At 37.9% G+C, this 17,150-nt stretch overlaps 1 protein-coding gene across 2 annotated transcripts; it reads left to right on the top strand.

The window, feature by feature from the left end:
* Positions 1-240: 240 nt before the first annotated feature.
* Positions 241-16,777, top strand: LOC136262566 (uncharacterized). Of its 2 annotated transcripts, XM_066056889.1 has the most exons (7): positions 241-801; positions 1,097-1,163; positions 12,439-14,050; positions 14,099-14,436; positions 14,495-14,560; positions 16,070-16,129; positions 16,259-16,777. In XM_066056889.1, the coding sequence occupies exons 3-7, from the start codon at positions 12,663-12,665 to the stop codon at positions 16,561-16,563; spliced, it is 2,157 nt and encodes a 718-aa protein (XP_065912961.1). In that variant the 5' UTR covers positions 241-801; positions 1,097-1,163; positions 12,439-12,662; the 3' UTR covers positions 16,564-16,777. The 2 variants fall into 2 exon arrangements, with proteins under 2 accessions (XP_065912961.1, XP_065912962.1); XM_066056890.1 differs by lacking the exons at positions 241-801; positions 1,097-1,163 and having other exon boundaries at positions 12,117-14,050.
* The last annotated feature ends 373 nt before the right edge of the window (positions 16,778-17,150 follow it).

The following is a 17,150-nucleotide window of genomic DNA, read 5'->3' as shown; positions in this document are numbered from 1 at the left end:
TCACTGCATTAGATTCCTAGAGCATGTGTACAACAGCACATGGTCTATAATACTTGTAGTGTGCTAGCTAATCCTCTGCACATGCGCTTGTAAATGGATAAGCTCTACGTGAATATCATGTCTGAGCCTGGAAACAAAGACTATTGTGCAGAACAACATTACGTATGAAATTGACTTGCGTAAATGTAAAAGTCTATTTTAAATATTCCATTGTCTGCTTCCGTATCCGCATCCGCCTATATCCACTTTTTCCAACTACCCTGAAGTTAGTGACCACAAATGTACCATAGCCAACCCTCTGGTATACTGTAACCACAAAACAGCTGCAGCAAGACATGTGACATAATAACAATAGAAGGTCCTTCTACTGTCTATAGTGGATACAATAGGCCAAATCTTCCACATGTCCAGTCCATTTAGGCAACTGCAATGGTTTGTTTTACATAGCTGCCACACACAGAGCTTATGATAAAACTTTTCTGTTGTCCTGTTACAATGTCCTGACAAACTAGAATCCATAATCATGAAATGCTATGGTTACATGTCACCTAGTATACACTGGCACATTTTTCATGTACTGTACAAATTTCACATCTACACAAGTTCATTGTTCAAGCATTTGTAGAACATGTCACCTTTGTAATGTTGTTGTGTGGTGGCATATTGGTGATTATGTATTGACTGTATCATGTGTTGTAGGATGGGATAACTCCTTTTGAAGATGCAGTGGAGGAGAAACAGAGTGGAGTAGTATGGTGGTTTGTTAAACAACACCAGACTGACACTTCACAATTTGATGAAGTGAGAAATTACATCATGTATTATTATCAATGATAACAGAATTAAAATTGTTTTTGAAATATTGCGGAGTGTTCTGCAATAGTTGAGTCATTTGTGGTATATGAATTGTCATAAAAGCAAATGGTGAATTGTTGTTTCTACATTTTGCTTCAAAAATACAGCACTCAGGAAGTGTCTTGAGACTAGCACAGCACTCATGCTGTATTAGCCTCTTGACACATCCTTTGTGTTGTGTTTCCATACACACACATGGTGGTACTTTAACTATAACATGTTACACCTCTGTACTATACAGCGTATACAACAGAAGATTAAGAGGTTGGTGGAACAAGAAGAAGCAAGACAAGCTGAAAGTCAAGAAGGTGATTGTTTACAAATAATGTTGTGTTTTGATAAGTATGCACCTGTTTTACTAGTAAATTGAACTAAAGTAAAATACCTACGTACCTGCTCTCGGAAAACTTTATTATCATCTTCCCTATTAACTAGTGATGGGCAGTACTGAGAATTCACGTAAATAATCAATATGGTATATGGTACTGCTCAAATAATGTAACATCATCTCGTGAGAGTGCATACGAGCAATTAAAAAACTCACTTAATAAAGGGTGTGGTACCCATTTCTCTTGTGTATTCATCCCAAACAAAACAGGATGAATACTCACGAGCAAAACAGGTGCCACGCCTTTTAATTAGCAAGTCTTTTAATCACTCACATGAGATGACATTGCATTCGAGCAGTACTGTAAAATAATTAATTGAGGCAAGAGTTCATAATGAAAATTAGTGTTACTATTTTTATTATGAGCTCTTGATTGAGGCTATATAATGTTTATTTCTATGGTATCCTGCAATTACTTTCGGTATTTGCAATTATCACAATATCAAAAATACCATTCAGTGTGTACTGATTAATGATACCTTAATCTGACAAGTGAATGTGTTACAATATGAGAAGGTTGGACACAATTTAAGCACCCCTAAAACAAAACTAGTTTTATTGAAGAGGTTTATCTATCTCAGTTTAATTCAGTAAAGTATCATTGTTCTGATTATAGAATATGTACGTGACAATTCTGGAGAAGTTCTACACACCAAACCGCAACTTATTAATTTCACCCCAATCACCAAGCACTTTTACTAAACAAAGTACATCACCTTGAAGCTTACGTGAAGCACCATCCGAATATCTAATCAACCCCAACTAACCCCATCGTTTTTCAAATTTGTATCGTGACTATTGAGGGTCATGTGAACTACCAAATAAAACAATGCAATTAAGGGCAATATATTAATGTGGCGCTTAGAACGTGTCCAACCTCCTCTGATAAAAATCTGTACTACTAATTTGATTGGCTAAAAGTGTGGTGTGTTTCTATTGGAAGTAAGTGTCCGACTTGATAACTAGTGTTACCGTAGTGATAGATGCCTCATGGTATAGCAACAATATGGTTGCTTAGCAATGGTTGCTAAGTAACCATTGCTAAGGTGAACGTCATTTTGAGAGCATAGCAATGGTTGCTAGTTAATAGTTGCTAAGTGTGATTGGTCTTTTGCAGTGGTTATATATTTGAATTTCTGCCTAGTAACAGTTGCTATGGTTGTCGAATTAATTGCAATAGGACAGATGGTTGTGGTATTGAGGATTAATAGTTCTTGCATTGTAAACAGGAAGGAGTAAAATAGTGCAAAGCGAAATAGGACGGATTCAGGATTAATAGTGCGAGCATTGTAAACATGAAGGAGTAAAATAAATGCTATTACATATACTATAGTATGTTCACGTTGAGCTGAATCCTGAAAAACAGCTAAAAATTAAAAGTGGATTTTTTCTCAACAGAGTTAACATTTCAGCTAACCAGATGATTATTGGTAACAGCAAAGGTGTCAACAACAGACACATACGATTTGGCTCCATTACAAGTTTGGGAAAGGGCTGTAATAGACACTGTACTTATATGGCTTCCCCATAGGAAATGTATTGTGAAAATTTTGATTGGTCGTAAATATTATGTCAAACATTTGAACAACAAGATTTCAAAATATTTTTAGCGGGTCAAGCAGTACTACAAATGAGCCAAATTTCAAGATCGTGTGTAATTGCATCCATGAGTTATTAAATGTTTTTGAGGATTCAGCTCAACGTGAACATAATATAATCATATTGAAATTTGTATATTGATTTCCAATTCTATTATTACCCCTCGGGGCACCAAGGGTTACAGTAGTTGTCTGCAAATTTTCTGTTACCACTTTAACTGCTGTGTACCTCATTTATAGGTTAAAACAAGGTGCCATTATACTTCTCTTGAGTTTAACAAATGAAACATGTGGATTGTTCACAAACACTTTATTCAAAAGTTATGGCAATATAAGAATTCAAGATTTCCAGAAAGATATTAATTATCATTAGGCCACTTATTGTAATTTTATATTTCAGATCCCCAGCCCGCACACCACCTAATTTGGTCATTATTATGATTTTTCACTATTATTTCATATAGAAGTTATAAACAAACTTGCTTACATAGCTAGGCATAGTGAAAGGAAGACTAGATGGGCTGAAGATTAACCCCAAGAAGGGACTTTACGTGTAGGTTATCGCACAAATTGAGGTATCTTCGCTATTTTATAGACCTGAGGAATGGCACAATAATCACCGAGGGCGAAGCCTGAGGTGATTATGTGCCATTCCGGAGGTCTCTAAAATACCGAAGATACCGTGGATTTGGGTGATAACCAATTTAGACTATGGTTCGTACGGCTCTGGTCACTGCCAATAATGGTGGCTTCCTGATCGAATTAGTGTTAAAACAACTCACTGGTAGGCTTCCTAGATGAATACAATCATCTCTATTATTCAGCAATGTTTTCTTCACACTCTAGTGATGATTTCTGATGGCTGTTGTGAATGGAATCCAGCTAAACACGTGACGCATGTAACAAAAAAAATTGTCACGGGTATCTAACCAGTTTAGATACCTACCCACGGGTATCTATTTGATTTTAAATACCTCATTAACGACCAAACTTCAAAGCATACTATGTGTACCATAGTCTAATTCTCAATAAGGTAAAATAAAAGATACTCTATTAAGCATATAACTAACTCTAATAAAACAGTCAGGTGCATGTAACATTGTAAGACTGTAATGAATAATAAATAATGTGCCGCCCACCCACGTTGGTTTAGGCTAACTTTCTGATCTGAAACATAAGTGGCCTTAACTTGTCCAGATTTTGTCACAGGTTTGTTGTGGATCACTTGGATTTCTGGCTTGCCTCTCTACTCGTGTAACATGGCTGTTTACAAGATTTGCATTAGTTTACAATCCACAACCTGGGGAGAAAAATTAGTTGTCACACAGTCAGATAGCTGACTAGCTAACAGAGCTGAATGATGTACCAATATTGTTAGTAACCTACCCTACTGGTTTTGATTAGAAGTGTACCGATATGGGTTTTTGGCATGTACCAATATCTGATACTGATGCTACTAAATGAAGTCAATAATCAATGGTTGATCTAATATTTGCATTACAGTTGTAAGCAAACAAAAGTGTAAATTTACTTACAACATGTGCATGTATTCATTGCTATACTCTGCCTGTGGTGGTAGCTTGGTTTTCTACTGGACAATTAGGCACTCACAAACATTTTTATATATACTCCCATGAAGCCTTAAAGTGGATATTTCTGCATTACTCTGCATTTTAGTGGCTTGTGAGAAAGCTGGTACAACAAGTTTCCTCTTTTTATTACAAAGGTACTACATAACTGCTTTATTTGTAAAGACTGTGATAAGCTTTCTAACAACAAACACTAGAATCCTGTGTATGTATATGACTACTCACAGCATAGCATTTGTTGTAGAGTAAACAATAAGTCACTGGCACTAAACAGCCAAGTGGATAACCAATATATAATCTGTTTATGTACAAACCATTGTTACTTTATAAATATCGGTAGCAATATCGGTTCTCCTTCTGTTCTGTACCAATACCAATATTGGTAAAAATTACCCAATATTTTAGATAATCCAATTATCAGTACACCTCTAGTTTTGGTACTGCCTATTTTTGTCATACAGTATGGCTTCCCTGTGGACATGTTTTATCCCATATTTAGTGGGTAACCAGACATGTGACAGGCAGGTGATGATGTGGCCACTATGTAAACAAGTTTGTCTGTGGTAATTTGTACTGAGGTATTTGGTTTATCATACTATCGTAGTGTATAGTAGGGACCACAAAGGAGTAGGCATGGCGCACGAAATAAAATCACCCAAAAGGCAGCCTCAATTTTCCCTGACGATGATGAGGCAGTATTGGTTAGGTAAAGCTAAGCCCAAACAAGCTTTCAGATCGACCCGAAACACTTTCAACAAGTTGCTATGGAATTTTAAAAATAATTTATTTAACGGAATTTTCTACTGACTGACTGACTGAGTAACTAACCGACTGACTTATTCCTTCAGACAAGCGTAACTCGATAACGGCTAAGGCTACAGGCTTGATTTTTCACTGTTCAACGTCGCTTCGGCCCGACAGGTGCCTTTTGGCATACCGCAGTATGTGCAATGCCTTCTTCATGGACTTACCAGTGTCCTCCTTTGTGTCCAGGGCCGCCCACAGGGGGGGGCAACTGGGGCATTTTGCTCCGGGCCCCAGCCTGAAAGGGGCCCCAGGAGGCCCCATGAAGGGCCCCCTGAATACCTGTTTAAAAGATCGATATACTCTAATAGAACAGTCAGATCTAAATACTCTAATAGAGCAGTCACAGTATTCTTCAGAGGAGCAGTGTAGCAAGCTTATAGATATGGTTGGTGATGGGTAGTTATTGTCATTGTCAGCAGGTTGTAACATTTTTTTTTTTTTTTTTTGGTCTTCAACTTACAGCTTGGGTGAAGGGCCCCACTTTAACTCTTTGCCCTGGGCCCCTTAATTTCTCTGGGCAGCCCTGTTTGTGTCCCATTCATCTTTGCTGACAGCGAAAAGTGTCGATTTGGCAATAGCATGTGATGGCTTCCCTTCATAACGGAAATCGTCCGTATTTGTCATAGTGGCTATTTTGATAGCAGAGGCGCTTTTCAAATAGTTCTTGATTCGTACTGCTGTGTAACGGGTTGAACATAGCCGACAACGAAGCGTAATGGATTCGGACGATAATTATTGATATAATCCGGGGCGCACAGCATCATTTCTTTCGATATGCATGAATTGCAGTGGTGCTTTTCTAACAGTTGTTGATTCGAAATGCTGTGTAACAAGTTGAACATAGCTGACAACAAAACATAATGGATACTTCACTTTTCAGACGATAATTGGGGCGCGTGGCGTCATTTCTGATGTGGTATGCATGGGTTCACCAGTCATAATAATTATTTACAAAAAAAGTTAACAAACAAGTACACAGAAAAATATGGAATTTTCAACTAGAGTAGGGACCATAGCACATCGATAAAAGTACTGAAACAAGCTGGAGTAGTCCATGATATTAAATCACAGTAAAACAATAAGAAGTGTTATATCCCTACTGTGCTCAAGATACCATTATGGAAATGCACAGTAGGGAAATAACACTTCTTATTGTTTTACGGTGATTTAATATCGTACACTACTCCAGCTTGTTTCAGTACTTTTTATCGATGTGCTATGGTCCCTACTCTAGTTGAAGATTCCAAATTTTTCTGTGTACTTATTGAGGTAAATGGCTGTTACTTTAATACCAATGGCTTTTATATTAATACCATGATATTTAGTAATACCATGACATTTAACCCTCAGGATGGCAAGGCTAGGGTTACTGTAGTTGTCTTGTGCAGCTCTGTGTGAATTTGTCTGTTGGCTTCTCTTGATGAGTTTAACAAATTAAATGTGTGGATTGTTCTGCAAACACTTTATTCTAAAGTTGTGGTGATATGTGCTGTTCATCTTGGCCTCCTCACTTCTTGATGAAGTCTTGATGTACAAAGTGATAGCAATAAATCCTTTTCAACCATAGTAGTGTATTACAACTAGCAAGATACTCCACTGATCCAGACGAGGGATTGACAAACTCAACAAAAGCAGGGATGAGATTTCAAAATCTTTAATATGTCAAGATTTCTTAATTATTGTTGAGTTGTCCAGATATAACCAGCGATCTACAACGTTTCAGGCCAGGCTCCGTGCAGATCTCTTGAATTTAGACTAGAAGCTTTAAATTAATGAGCCTTCACAAATCTTGTGGTCAGTAAACCTATAATATGATAAAAATGGAGTGTGCTAGAAAGGCTAGTGCCTAATTGGGACTAAGGTCCACATGTTGTCACACAAAGTTACTACACTATTTGTTGCTGCTTGTTTTGTGCTAAAGCTACTGTAAGTTATTTCAGTAGGTACAAGTTGTATTTTTATACCTGGTTTGTGTGCTAACCAAAGTGATAATTGTAGCCCTGTTATAGAAACAGGACAAGCAGCAAAACTGATCCACGTGTTGTTACCTGGTACTATGGATCTCCATATGTTTATTCAATTTCCCCGAGGGTTTTGCACAATAGTGCTTCAGTTTATACAATTTGCTATTTGTAATAGTTGTAATATGGGAATGAGGGCTTTGCAGCCAGAGGGCATACATTCAGGCAAAGCCCAAATTGCCCCGTGTTACAGCTAATATGTAACACTTATCAGCTGATAGCCTGTACAGGGTGATCAATCACCCAAGCCAATACGAGTGCAGTCACTGGATGTATTATATATGCATACCTAAAATTTTTGATTATGGCTCAGCAGCTAGTACGTTCTGGTTACGTTTGGTTATGAAGATGGACATTGCCTAGAGATATCACGGAAAATTTCAGTTATGCAAGTTTAATGTTTTAATCAGTGCTATTGAATCGTTTATGGAAAATTACTAGATAGGTAATAGCATGCTTGTAGAGTAGTTACTCCATGCAGAGTGGTAGCGATGGGGGTGTGTCCATATTTGAAAACGTGCGGAAACAATTGGTGAGTAAGTTATAGCACTAGTTCTCACCTTAGCCCAACGTTTTTCAACTTGTAAGATGGCGAGGATAACAAAACGCTATCCGCCTGAGTGGTTTTCATAGCAAAATCCAAGTCATGCATCCTAATCACGTGAATATTAATCGATACCCACAATTGATTGTGGCCTCAGTGTCTATATAATTATTGCCCAGTTGTAGCCCAGGGTACATTTCGCATGTAACCCGGCTAGCTGGGATACATACAAAATGTAGCCCAGATAGCTCCTTTGATCTGAGGTGTGAAAGTGTTACATGTAATATACTGTATAACAACAAATATTGGTGAAACTAATATCTGGCAATTTTGCCATAAAATTGCAGTTGGCAAAATTTAATTTGGTGAAATGCTCTCACTGAAAAATTGGCAGTGCACACGAGTGGTATAAGGACAAAGTGCACATGCTGTAGTGTACAATCCTTTTTGTGCTAAATGTTATGGACTCAGTCACTGCATCCATCTATTCGCTTTCATGATTGAACCAGGTTTGGATCTGACCAGCATTAAAGAATATCCAGGTCCTGCTGCAGCCCGATTTGTTTTGTAGGCCATGCCCACTCATCAAGATCATTTGCTGTCTGTAAGCATACGTAGAGTCTCACCCATTTATCAATGGCTGTGCACAAAATCATGTCTGTTTGTATCTGCAAACTTACGTGGAACCACGCCCACTAATCAAGTATATGAGTTCTAGTCTAGTCCATAGCGTGGTCCCACCCATTTGCATGCATGGGACCATGCTAATTTACCAACAAGGTATATTTAAGTAGTATCCATGAAGTCACACTTGGTTTGTCGAAACCTGTTTCAACAACTGCTATCAAAAGCTTGGACACAATAATAATGGTGAAATTTAAATTTGGCAGTTTAGTGATGAATCACCAATTCACCGCCAAATTTAATTTATATACAGTATACCACTGAGGCCTGCTCACCTAATAGGTGAGGGAAGGCAAACTTGCATTCACCACTTTACTTTTATACAGAGGTTTGTAAACAGTGATTGTGGATTAAAATTGTGGGCACAAAAATATATGATTGTGGGTTTCACTGGCTGTAGTGATACCATTTCTAACCAAATAGCCACTTTGTGGATGTCTAAAGTAACCTAAAGTGCTAAAATAAGTACTTAGGAGTATAGGTTGTGAATGGCTGAGCCATCTTGTCATGCGGTTGAAATGTGCTGTGTAGAAAAACAATCCCCACATTGTGAAAATGATCATTTACTGATGCCTATATAGTAACTGAACTATGCAATACTGACTCACTCAATTATATTTCCTTCTGAGAAAATGGTTAGCCTAACCGTAAACCAACATATTAGAGTCTATGCTAAACTCAAACCCACAACGCAAACTTTAGTAGGTTATATAAAGAATCAAAGGGAACTGATGCTTTGTAACTGCTTCAATATCAAAGCAGTTGTGGTCAGGGCTATATCATGATATTGCCCTAACACAGGGCAATATCATGATATTCCCCTGTAGTCAAGGCAATGCATGAAATATAGTCTAGTGGTTTCCTTTGATCTGAGGCATCAAAGTGGTATATTTTTTAATGTCACCCAGCTAAAGCGCACTGCATGGGATGTAAATACTCTTATTTTCTCAATCATTCTTGGTATATAGCATTGATACTGTATGGCACTATTGTCATCAGTCTTTCAGTGATATTTCTACAAAAGATGCAGATGACATCTTGATGTATAGGCCTATACATTCTACAAATGACCTCTGTCCTTACACCATACTACTAGTATCTTTGTATACAGTACCTGAGTACCTTCAAAACCAGACCATCATGACATGATTGTGTTGACTACAACTGCAATAAAGAAAACCACCTACTTGGGTTCTTAAACATTCCAGACCATGCCATTAAACAATTTCTGAATACTGTTGTGTCATCTGGGTATCAACCATCCCATACTGTTAAAATGACATTTCTAAACTTGAAGTAACTCATGTGATATCTCTGTACAAATCACCAATGTGATGTAACAGATGTGAAAAGTGTCTCAAGCACGAGTGACCATCACCATAGATACCAGTACAGGAATTTGTTAGAAGCCACTTTTTATGTACGTTCTAGAAGAATTTATCCCAAGCGTAGCTAATTACTGTTCTACTTGAGGACATAATTACCTCAGTGTAGCCTGGGTTGCAAATAGCTCCTTTGAAGCTCATCCAGCTTTTAACTATACAAACTCCCTCAGATATAAACATAAAGTATTTAAGTTGTAAATGTGCACATCTGGTAGTGTGCCTTCAGCTCTTTCCTTCCAGCCATCAGTACATAACTGCTTTCTGTGACACGAGATGCAGCCTTCTTCTATTTCCCATTTCCTACAGATCCTGAATTGGTTTCAGAACAATTCAGAGTGGATTATAATGGTCAGCCATTAGACATTACCAACCAATTAGATTGAATACTGCCCAATTACCTATTGAACCAGTCAAGGATGGCCGACCACTTTCTGCTAAAAAAGATCGATATGTACTGTAATAGAACAGTCAGCTACTCTAATACCCCTTTCATATGGTCACTTTAAACCACATTCAACCCGGGTTAACGTGTTCATATGGCCACCATAACCAGGTTGAACCCTGGTTGAACCCAGAAGTCATAACCGAGTTCAACCCTACAAAAAAGGAGCAGGGTTGAGCTCGGGTTTAACTCAGTTTATGGCTTCAAAAGTGGGTTGCGGTTTTTAATGAATGCATAAAATGCACAGAAGACAATTATCACTCAATGAATACCATCATGTGATGATTGATTGTGAACAGAAACTGGGTTGAATGTGGGTATTCAACCTGGGTTGAACCCACTTTTGGGTGGCCATATGAAAAGGTTGTAATAGAGCAGTCGTAGAACTTCTAAAAATGCGTACCTAAAAAGTCCTAAATAACAAAAAAAAAATTTGTCTTGGAGAATGAACCTACATCTTTCAATGAAGTGCATGCAATTTTCACCATTCTACCACATGTTCATACACATGACTGTTTTAATGGCTTCTAAAGGGTTATGATAGTAGGGACCACAAAGGAGTAGGCGTGGCCCATGAAATAACATCACCCAAAAACCAGCCTCAATTTTCCGTGACGACAATAGACAGTATTGTTTACAGTAGGTAAAACTAGGCCCAAACAAGCTTTCAGATCAACCAAAAATGCTTTCAACAAGTTGCTACGGATTTTTATTATTTTTTAAAAATTATTGAACAGAATTTTCTACTGACTGACTGACTGATGCCTTCAGACAAGCGTAACTCGAAAAGTGCAATAAGGTAATATAAACAATAATTTGAATATACTATTTACACAACACCAAGGCAGAAACTTTTCCGCTAGCAGGTTTACAAAATTACACAACTAGTGCTCAGTTGCAATAAGCTTACCACAAAAGTAGGCATCGATGGTCATTCCAAAGCACTCGTGAACTCCAACAGATGTCAGTATCAATTAGCTACATAGTAATGCCTCTTACAGCAGCATGAGCACTATAAATAATTTTGTGGCATCTAAAGATGAGAATGTGTCAGCATAGAAACATCATGTTACTGTCAGACCTTCAGTATTGGTCACTGTAAAGTTCTATAAATAAACAAAATATTATTACTGTCTATGATAAAGATGGTAACCAAGGTGATTGAAGATAAAAATGAAAGCAGGGCAAGTAGGCAGGCAGGGGTAGTTGGGTAAGGCAGATACGATCGGACATGAAGGATAGACTAGCACTCTAAAGACCAATATAGTATTGTACATGTGCACTAGAAATCTAATTCAGTGTCAGAGATTAACTGGCATGTCCCAACCTAATCTTGTAGGCCAGGTCCTTGAAACCCTCAACACTTGGTATAAGTTGTGTCCACTTATCACACAGCCCTCCCCCTCCCAAAATGCTGCCATCATCTTACTTGGAGGAGTCTTAGTGTTACTAACATCAGATATAGTGTTAAAAACAATAAACCCTACAGAAGGATGGATACTGAATTTTAAACACCTGCCAAAACCCAATTATTGGTCTACCCTGCCTGCCTGCCTGCCTGCCTGCCTGCCTGCCTGCCTGCCTGCCTGCCTGCCTGCCTGCCTGCCTGCCTGCCTGCCTGCCTGCCTGCCTGCCTGCCTGCCTGCCTGCCTGCCTGCCTGCCTGCCTGCCTGCCTGCCTGCCTGCCTGCCTGCCTGCCTGCCTGCCTGCCTGCCTGCCTGCCTGCCTGCCTGCCTGCCTGCCTGCCTGCCTGCCTGCCTGCCTGCCTTGCCGGGTAGTTGGAAAAGGGAGATAAAAATCGGACACGGACATGGACATTTTCAAAAAGCGATTTCACATTTATATAACAGTTACTTTCATAGCTAACGCTGTTTTTACAGCAGTCTTCGCTTCCAGACCCGGGCGTTGATCTTGTCTTAACGTGTATGCCCCATGCAACTTAGCTTAGCAGGCCAAATCCATGATCTTACGCCTTTTAGTACAAGGCGCAGGCACACAGAATTTAATAAGTGTACACAACACAGAGTTTAATATCACATGTATGTATGACTGTAGTTAGCCACAAATTCTCTTAAGCCACTGCACTAATATGATAATACATTTTTCTCTTACCTTACCACTTTAGTAACTGATGAAGAAAAGAAAGCTTACTCACTGGCAATAAAACTGGGGGAAGCTAATTCCTCCAGTATACGACTCCTAGTATTCGGTCCCGAGAATGCTGGGAAGACTTGCTTAATTTCTACTCTCTTTGATGAATCGTTCCAAGAAAATGCAGCAACAGAAGGAGCAGATGTTAAGATTGGTACCATCTATGCAAACAACTGGCGCCAGTGCACTCCTGAAGATATGGCTGACAAGCTTCACGTCCGATACTGCCATAGTTTAAATGTGACTGTAAAGAAAAAGGCAAAGTCTTTACTTCCACGTTCACATTCACGTTCACGTTCACAAATGCAAATGCCTGAAGTAAAGGTAGAAGAAATCAAGAAAGCTAAGATCATGAAGGTATCCAGTGAAGATGAATTTACTGCCATTGTGTGGGACTTCGCTGGCCAGATCCAATACTTGAACACCCATACTGTATTTGTGAGAAAAAACAACCTGGTTTTTATTGTCTTTAAGGCTTCCTGCAATTTATCTCATCCCACGCAAGCCAGGCCAGGTGACCAGAATAAATCTGCACATGTTCCAAAGGCCAGCCAGTTTAAAGTAATTCATTACTGGCTTCAGACCGTCACTTCAGTTTGCAACGATGATGGAGATGCCCATCACAAGTCTGAACGGCTACCCACTGTAGTCTTGATTGCAACCCATCTTGATGAAATCACGGGTGATGTTGAAGCAGCCAAAAAGGAAATCATTTTACAACTTGCAAAAGAACTTGAAGGGAAACCATATGCAAAACATCTGTTTGGAAATCGTGAAGGCCTGCAGGTTGCTCTTGAGAAGTATTGCATATTTATAAGCAATAAGGATAGAGATCCATCCACCATTGCCCAACTAAAGAATATTGTGAGTCAAGCAACTACTCCAATTTTACAGGAAAAACATCCACTAGTCTACATAAAAATTGAAGAGAAGCTGCTGCTACTAAAGGAAGATGTTATCACTACCTCTGATTTCCATAAGATTGCAGTTGAAAATGGCTTCATGGCTGAGGAGGATAGTGATGAATTAAACGGAGCTCTCACCCATTTTCATCACAAAGGCATCATCTTGCACTTTCCTGCAGTTGATGGGCTGAAAGAATTGATTTTTCTATCTCCCCAATGGTTGGAAAAATTGATCTCTTTTCTTGTTGTTGGCCATCCTTACAAAGCAACAGGAGATACAAAAGATTTTGCTTACAAGTGCCTTACAGAAGATGGTTTCCTGTTAGGCACTTTCTTGGCCCACATGCTTCAGATGTTCAACAAGAGATACAGATTTGCCAGTTCCGAAATCTCTTTTGAAAAAGCAGTTGCTTTTCTAATTAAGTTTGGGTTTATTGTAGCAGTTAGCACTAAAACAAGATTGTTTGATTCCCATCCTGAAATCGAGATTGACAAGGAAAATGAAGCATTCATTGTACCTTCACAGCTTCGCATAGCTAAAAATGACATGGAAAAGCAACAGAACAAAACAGATGAATGGTCCATTCATTTCAAATTTATGGCTGGGTTCATTCCGCCAATGGTATATCACCATATGGTGGCTGCATGCATCACTTGGAGTGGAGACAGAAGCATTGTTGGGTGAGTGATGAATAATTGATTTAGTGTTGTAATTTTGTTATTGCATAGGTTGACCAAATATGAAATAAATATTGTTCTGAGTAAAGGCCAGTTATATCATGTCAAGTTAAGTGAAGAAAGTAGTACTATCCAGTTGGACATTGTCCTAGTGAAAAGTCTTGAGGGTGCTGCCGAATGCCGTAATGAATTGATCAGCTTTTTTCGAAGTAAACTAAATGAAATGTGCACGGAAATCATTCCTGCGTCTGCCAAGCCCATACCTTTTGTGCCATGTCCAAATTGTGGAAATCCACACATCAAATATGATAGTCTAATACAAAAGAAAGACCTTCACTGTGGCACTTTCGTTCCAGATGATTGGTATGAAGGACTGCTTACCTCACCAGGTACGTATGAAAACTGCATACTATATGAAAATTTACTATAATACATTAAAATTTTCAGGCATAGAGAGCACTGATCGTTGTCTTGCCCATCCTGAAGTACCTAGTACTACAACTGATCACCAAGGTAACAGTATAAATGATTATAGTGGATCCTTACTAATCTGAACAGTTCTGTTATCATGTTGCAAAAGTCTGTTCAGTTTAGCAAAGCCCACAGAGCCTAGCTCAGTTACTCTAATAGAACATACATCTGTTAACAAAATTACTAATCTAATAGAATGATTACTACTAATGTTCAGATTAGTGAGGATCCAGTGTGGCTATTTTTTCACAAAATTGGTGCTACCATATGTGACCTGCTGAGCAAAAACTGGTCATTTTTGCAAATACATTATATATATATATGCATGCCACATTAAAATTTTATGCATGTTTTAATCGATTCAGTGTGTACCGTACCGAAACAAAGCTCAAATGAATAAAACCTATACACCACCAGATTTTCCTTTTCATTGGGAGTAAGAAAATCCTTGTTTTTTTGTGTTCGTACAGCATACCATGGTATGTGAGTTATGGGTGATTATTTACGATGCGGTAAAAAAAAAAAAGTGTACCGTCATTATTTAATTGTTGAAATGGCCTTCTTCTTTGTCCACACAGAGATGTACATGTAAAACAGTACACCTTAATTGATGTGCCAATTCATGGTGAACTGACTGAGCCAAAGCCCGTCTTCATAGCTTGTTTCAGTCATGAGTTATGAGTAAGCACCTGTATTTCATTTGCCATATTGTTGCTGTATAAATCAAGTTTATTCCTGTTTCAACTGTCTAGCACTGAAACTTCGGTTGTCCACTCCTGTGTTACTATAGATAACAGACATACAATAAAATGCAATTAAAGGAATGCGTGAAAATGGCCGGTTTTTTGCTCAGTGGGTCACATATTATGTAATGAGAGTAATTGAAGAGATGGTAACATTGTAAAAATCAGACACAGATTCTCTCATACTGCCAACTTAAAAATAAAGATACTAGCCACCTTTTTGTGGTTTTACAAGGCTATTGCCCATCATGCTTTAATGTCACAACCATTTATGTAACAATACCAAACCCTTGAAAGCAAACCAAATAAGCACTGCACAAAATACAATAATTCTACAATGTGTTAAAATGCATGCCTCAGACAATTATGAAGTTGCCAAAAACCCAGCGTAATGGTGCATTTTCAAATTCTTTATTATTATATACATAGCCAAGTGTATGGTTCATGCCAATAACTTTTAGAGTTACAGGCCTACAAAGTATTTGCATAGCAAGCATATAGGGAAATTAAATTACAAAAAGCATGCAGTTGTAACTTACGAACACAATGATATAGAGTTGCAACTAGCACCATTGTGTTTATCATGAATAGGGGAATCATTGCTGGGTAAGTTTTCTTTGTGTCATCTTTCTTTTCCACATACAGAGACAACATTAGTCTTAGTTGTTATCATCTATACACAGTTAATAGGATGTATTATGTATTATGCCTACTATATATAATAGGGCTGTAATAGTCTAGCCATATGCTTATTCTGCTATAGTACACTTTTATGTTTGCTTTACTATTGGTTTATATATTTGCTCAGACTGTACTGATCATACATCTACTAATACTGAGACATCAAAAGGAAAACCTGATGATACAGGTAATCATCTTGTACACAATCACAAGTAAATAATTTGGGAGAGCCCACTATTTACTCTTGGTATGATGTTTCACTATTGGCATAGTTTGAAGTATCGCTACTACGTGTGTGTATTATTTTTTAATATAGATGACTCACAGAAATTTCGGGATAATATTGAGAAATTTAGTCCACAACTACTCGAAACACTTCCTATGGATGACGCTATATTTATAGCTAAGCTACGATCTGCTGGTCTCCTACCTGGTAATTTGAAGGCTGAAATAAAGTCACTGAAGACATCAGCTGATAAAGCCGACTACTTTTTGGACTATGTGATACTACCAAACATATCAGTTAATCAAACAAACTTTCACAAGTTTTTAAAAGTGATGGAAGAAAGTGGTAACGACACTTTGAGTACACTTGCCAAAGACATTAAAAAACTTGATTGATTTTTTTTTTTTACAAGCACTTGTGTTATCCTTTCCAGTGTTATATTTTTCTAATTTCTTCATGGCATTTTACAGTAGTTAATTTTTATAGTAACTGAGTGTTATTTCTGTTAATTCTAGGTCTGTATACAGTGATTCTTATTTTTGTAGAATTTCTTTATACACAAACTAGTATGCTACAAATATTTGGTTCTATTATACATCAATTGGTTAATGAGAGACTGATAATTTGGTGCGTATATTAGGGTTGAAATATACTGCAATAAGTAAGGATCGACCGTTGGATGATTAAGAATTAGTGACAATTTGGTGTATATACAAGTATAATCATGTGATAGTATATTTCTTAGGAAGATATAACCAAACAGAACAATAATTTTAAATTGAGTTTGTCAATTATTTATCAATAAGTATGGATTTGTGGTCCATTATTAATGAAGCTCAAGAAGTGATCTACTAAAGGCTGTAGAGTTAAAATGTATTTTGTTTGTCAGGAACATTATCACTGGTACTTAATGCACCTATCCCCTCCCACTGGGCTTAGTGGGGGGTTTTGGTCTGATTTGATCTGAAATTCTTTCCCAATA

Source organism: Dysidea avara, chromosome 7 (assembly GCF_963678975.1).
Source record: "Dysidea avara chromosome 7, odDysAvar1.4, whole genome shotgun sequence".
In the NCBI taxonomy this organism is placed as follows: domain Eukaryota; kingdom Metazoa; phylum Porifera; class Demospongiae; order Dictyoceratida; family Dysideidae; genus Dysidea; species Dysidea avara.
This window is presented reverse-complemented; position numbering and strand designations above follow the sequence as displayed.

Excerpts from the sequence above, each read along its gene's own strand:
- LOC136262566 (XM_066056889.1), top strand. The coding sequence starts at position 12,663 with ATGGCTGACAAGCTTCACGTCCGATACTGCCATAGTTTAAATGTGACT. Across the intron at positions 14,561-16,069 it reads TACTACAACTGATCACCAAG|ACTGTACTGATCATACATCT; the intron begins GTAACAGTATAA and ends ATATTTGCTCAG. Across the intron at positions 16,130-16,258 it reads AGGAAAACCTGATGATACAG|ATGACTCACAGAAATTTCGG; the intron begins GTAATCATCTTG and ends TTTTTAATATAG.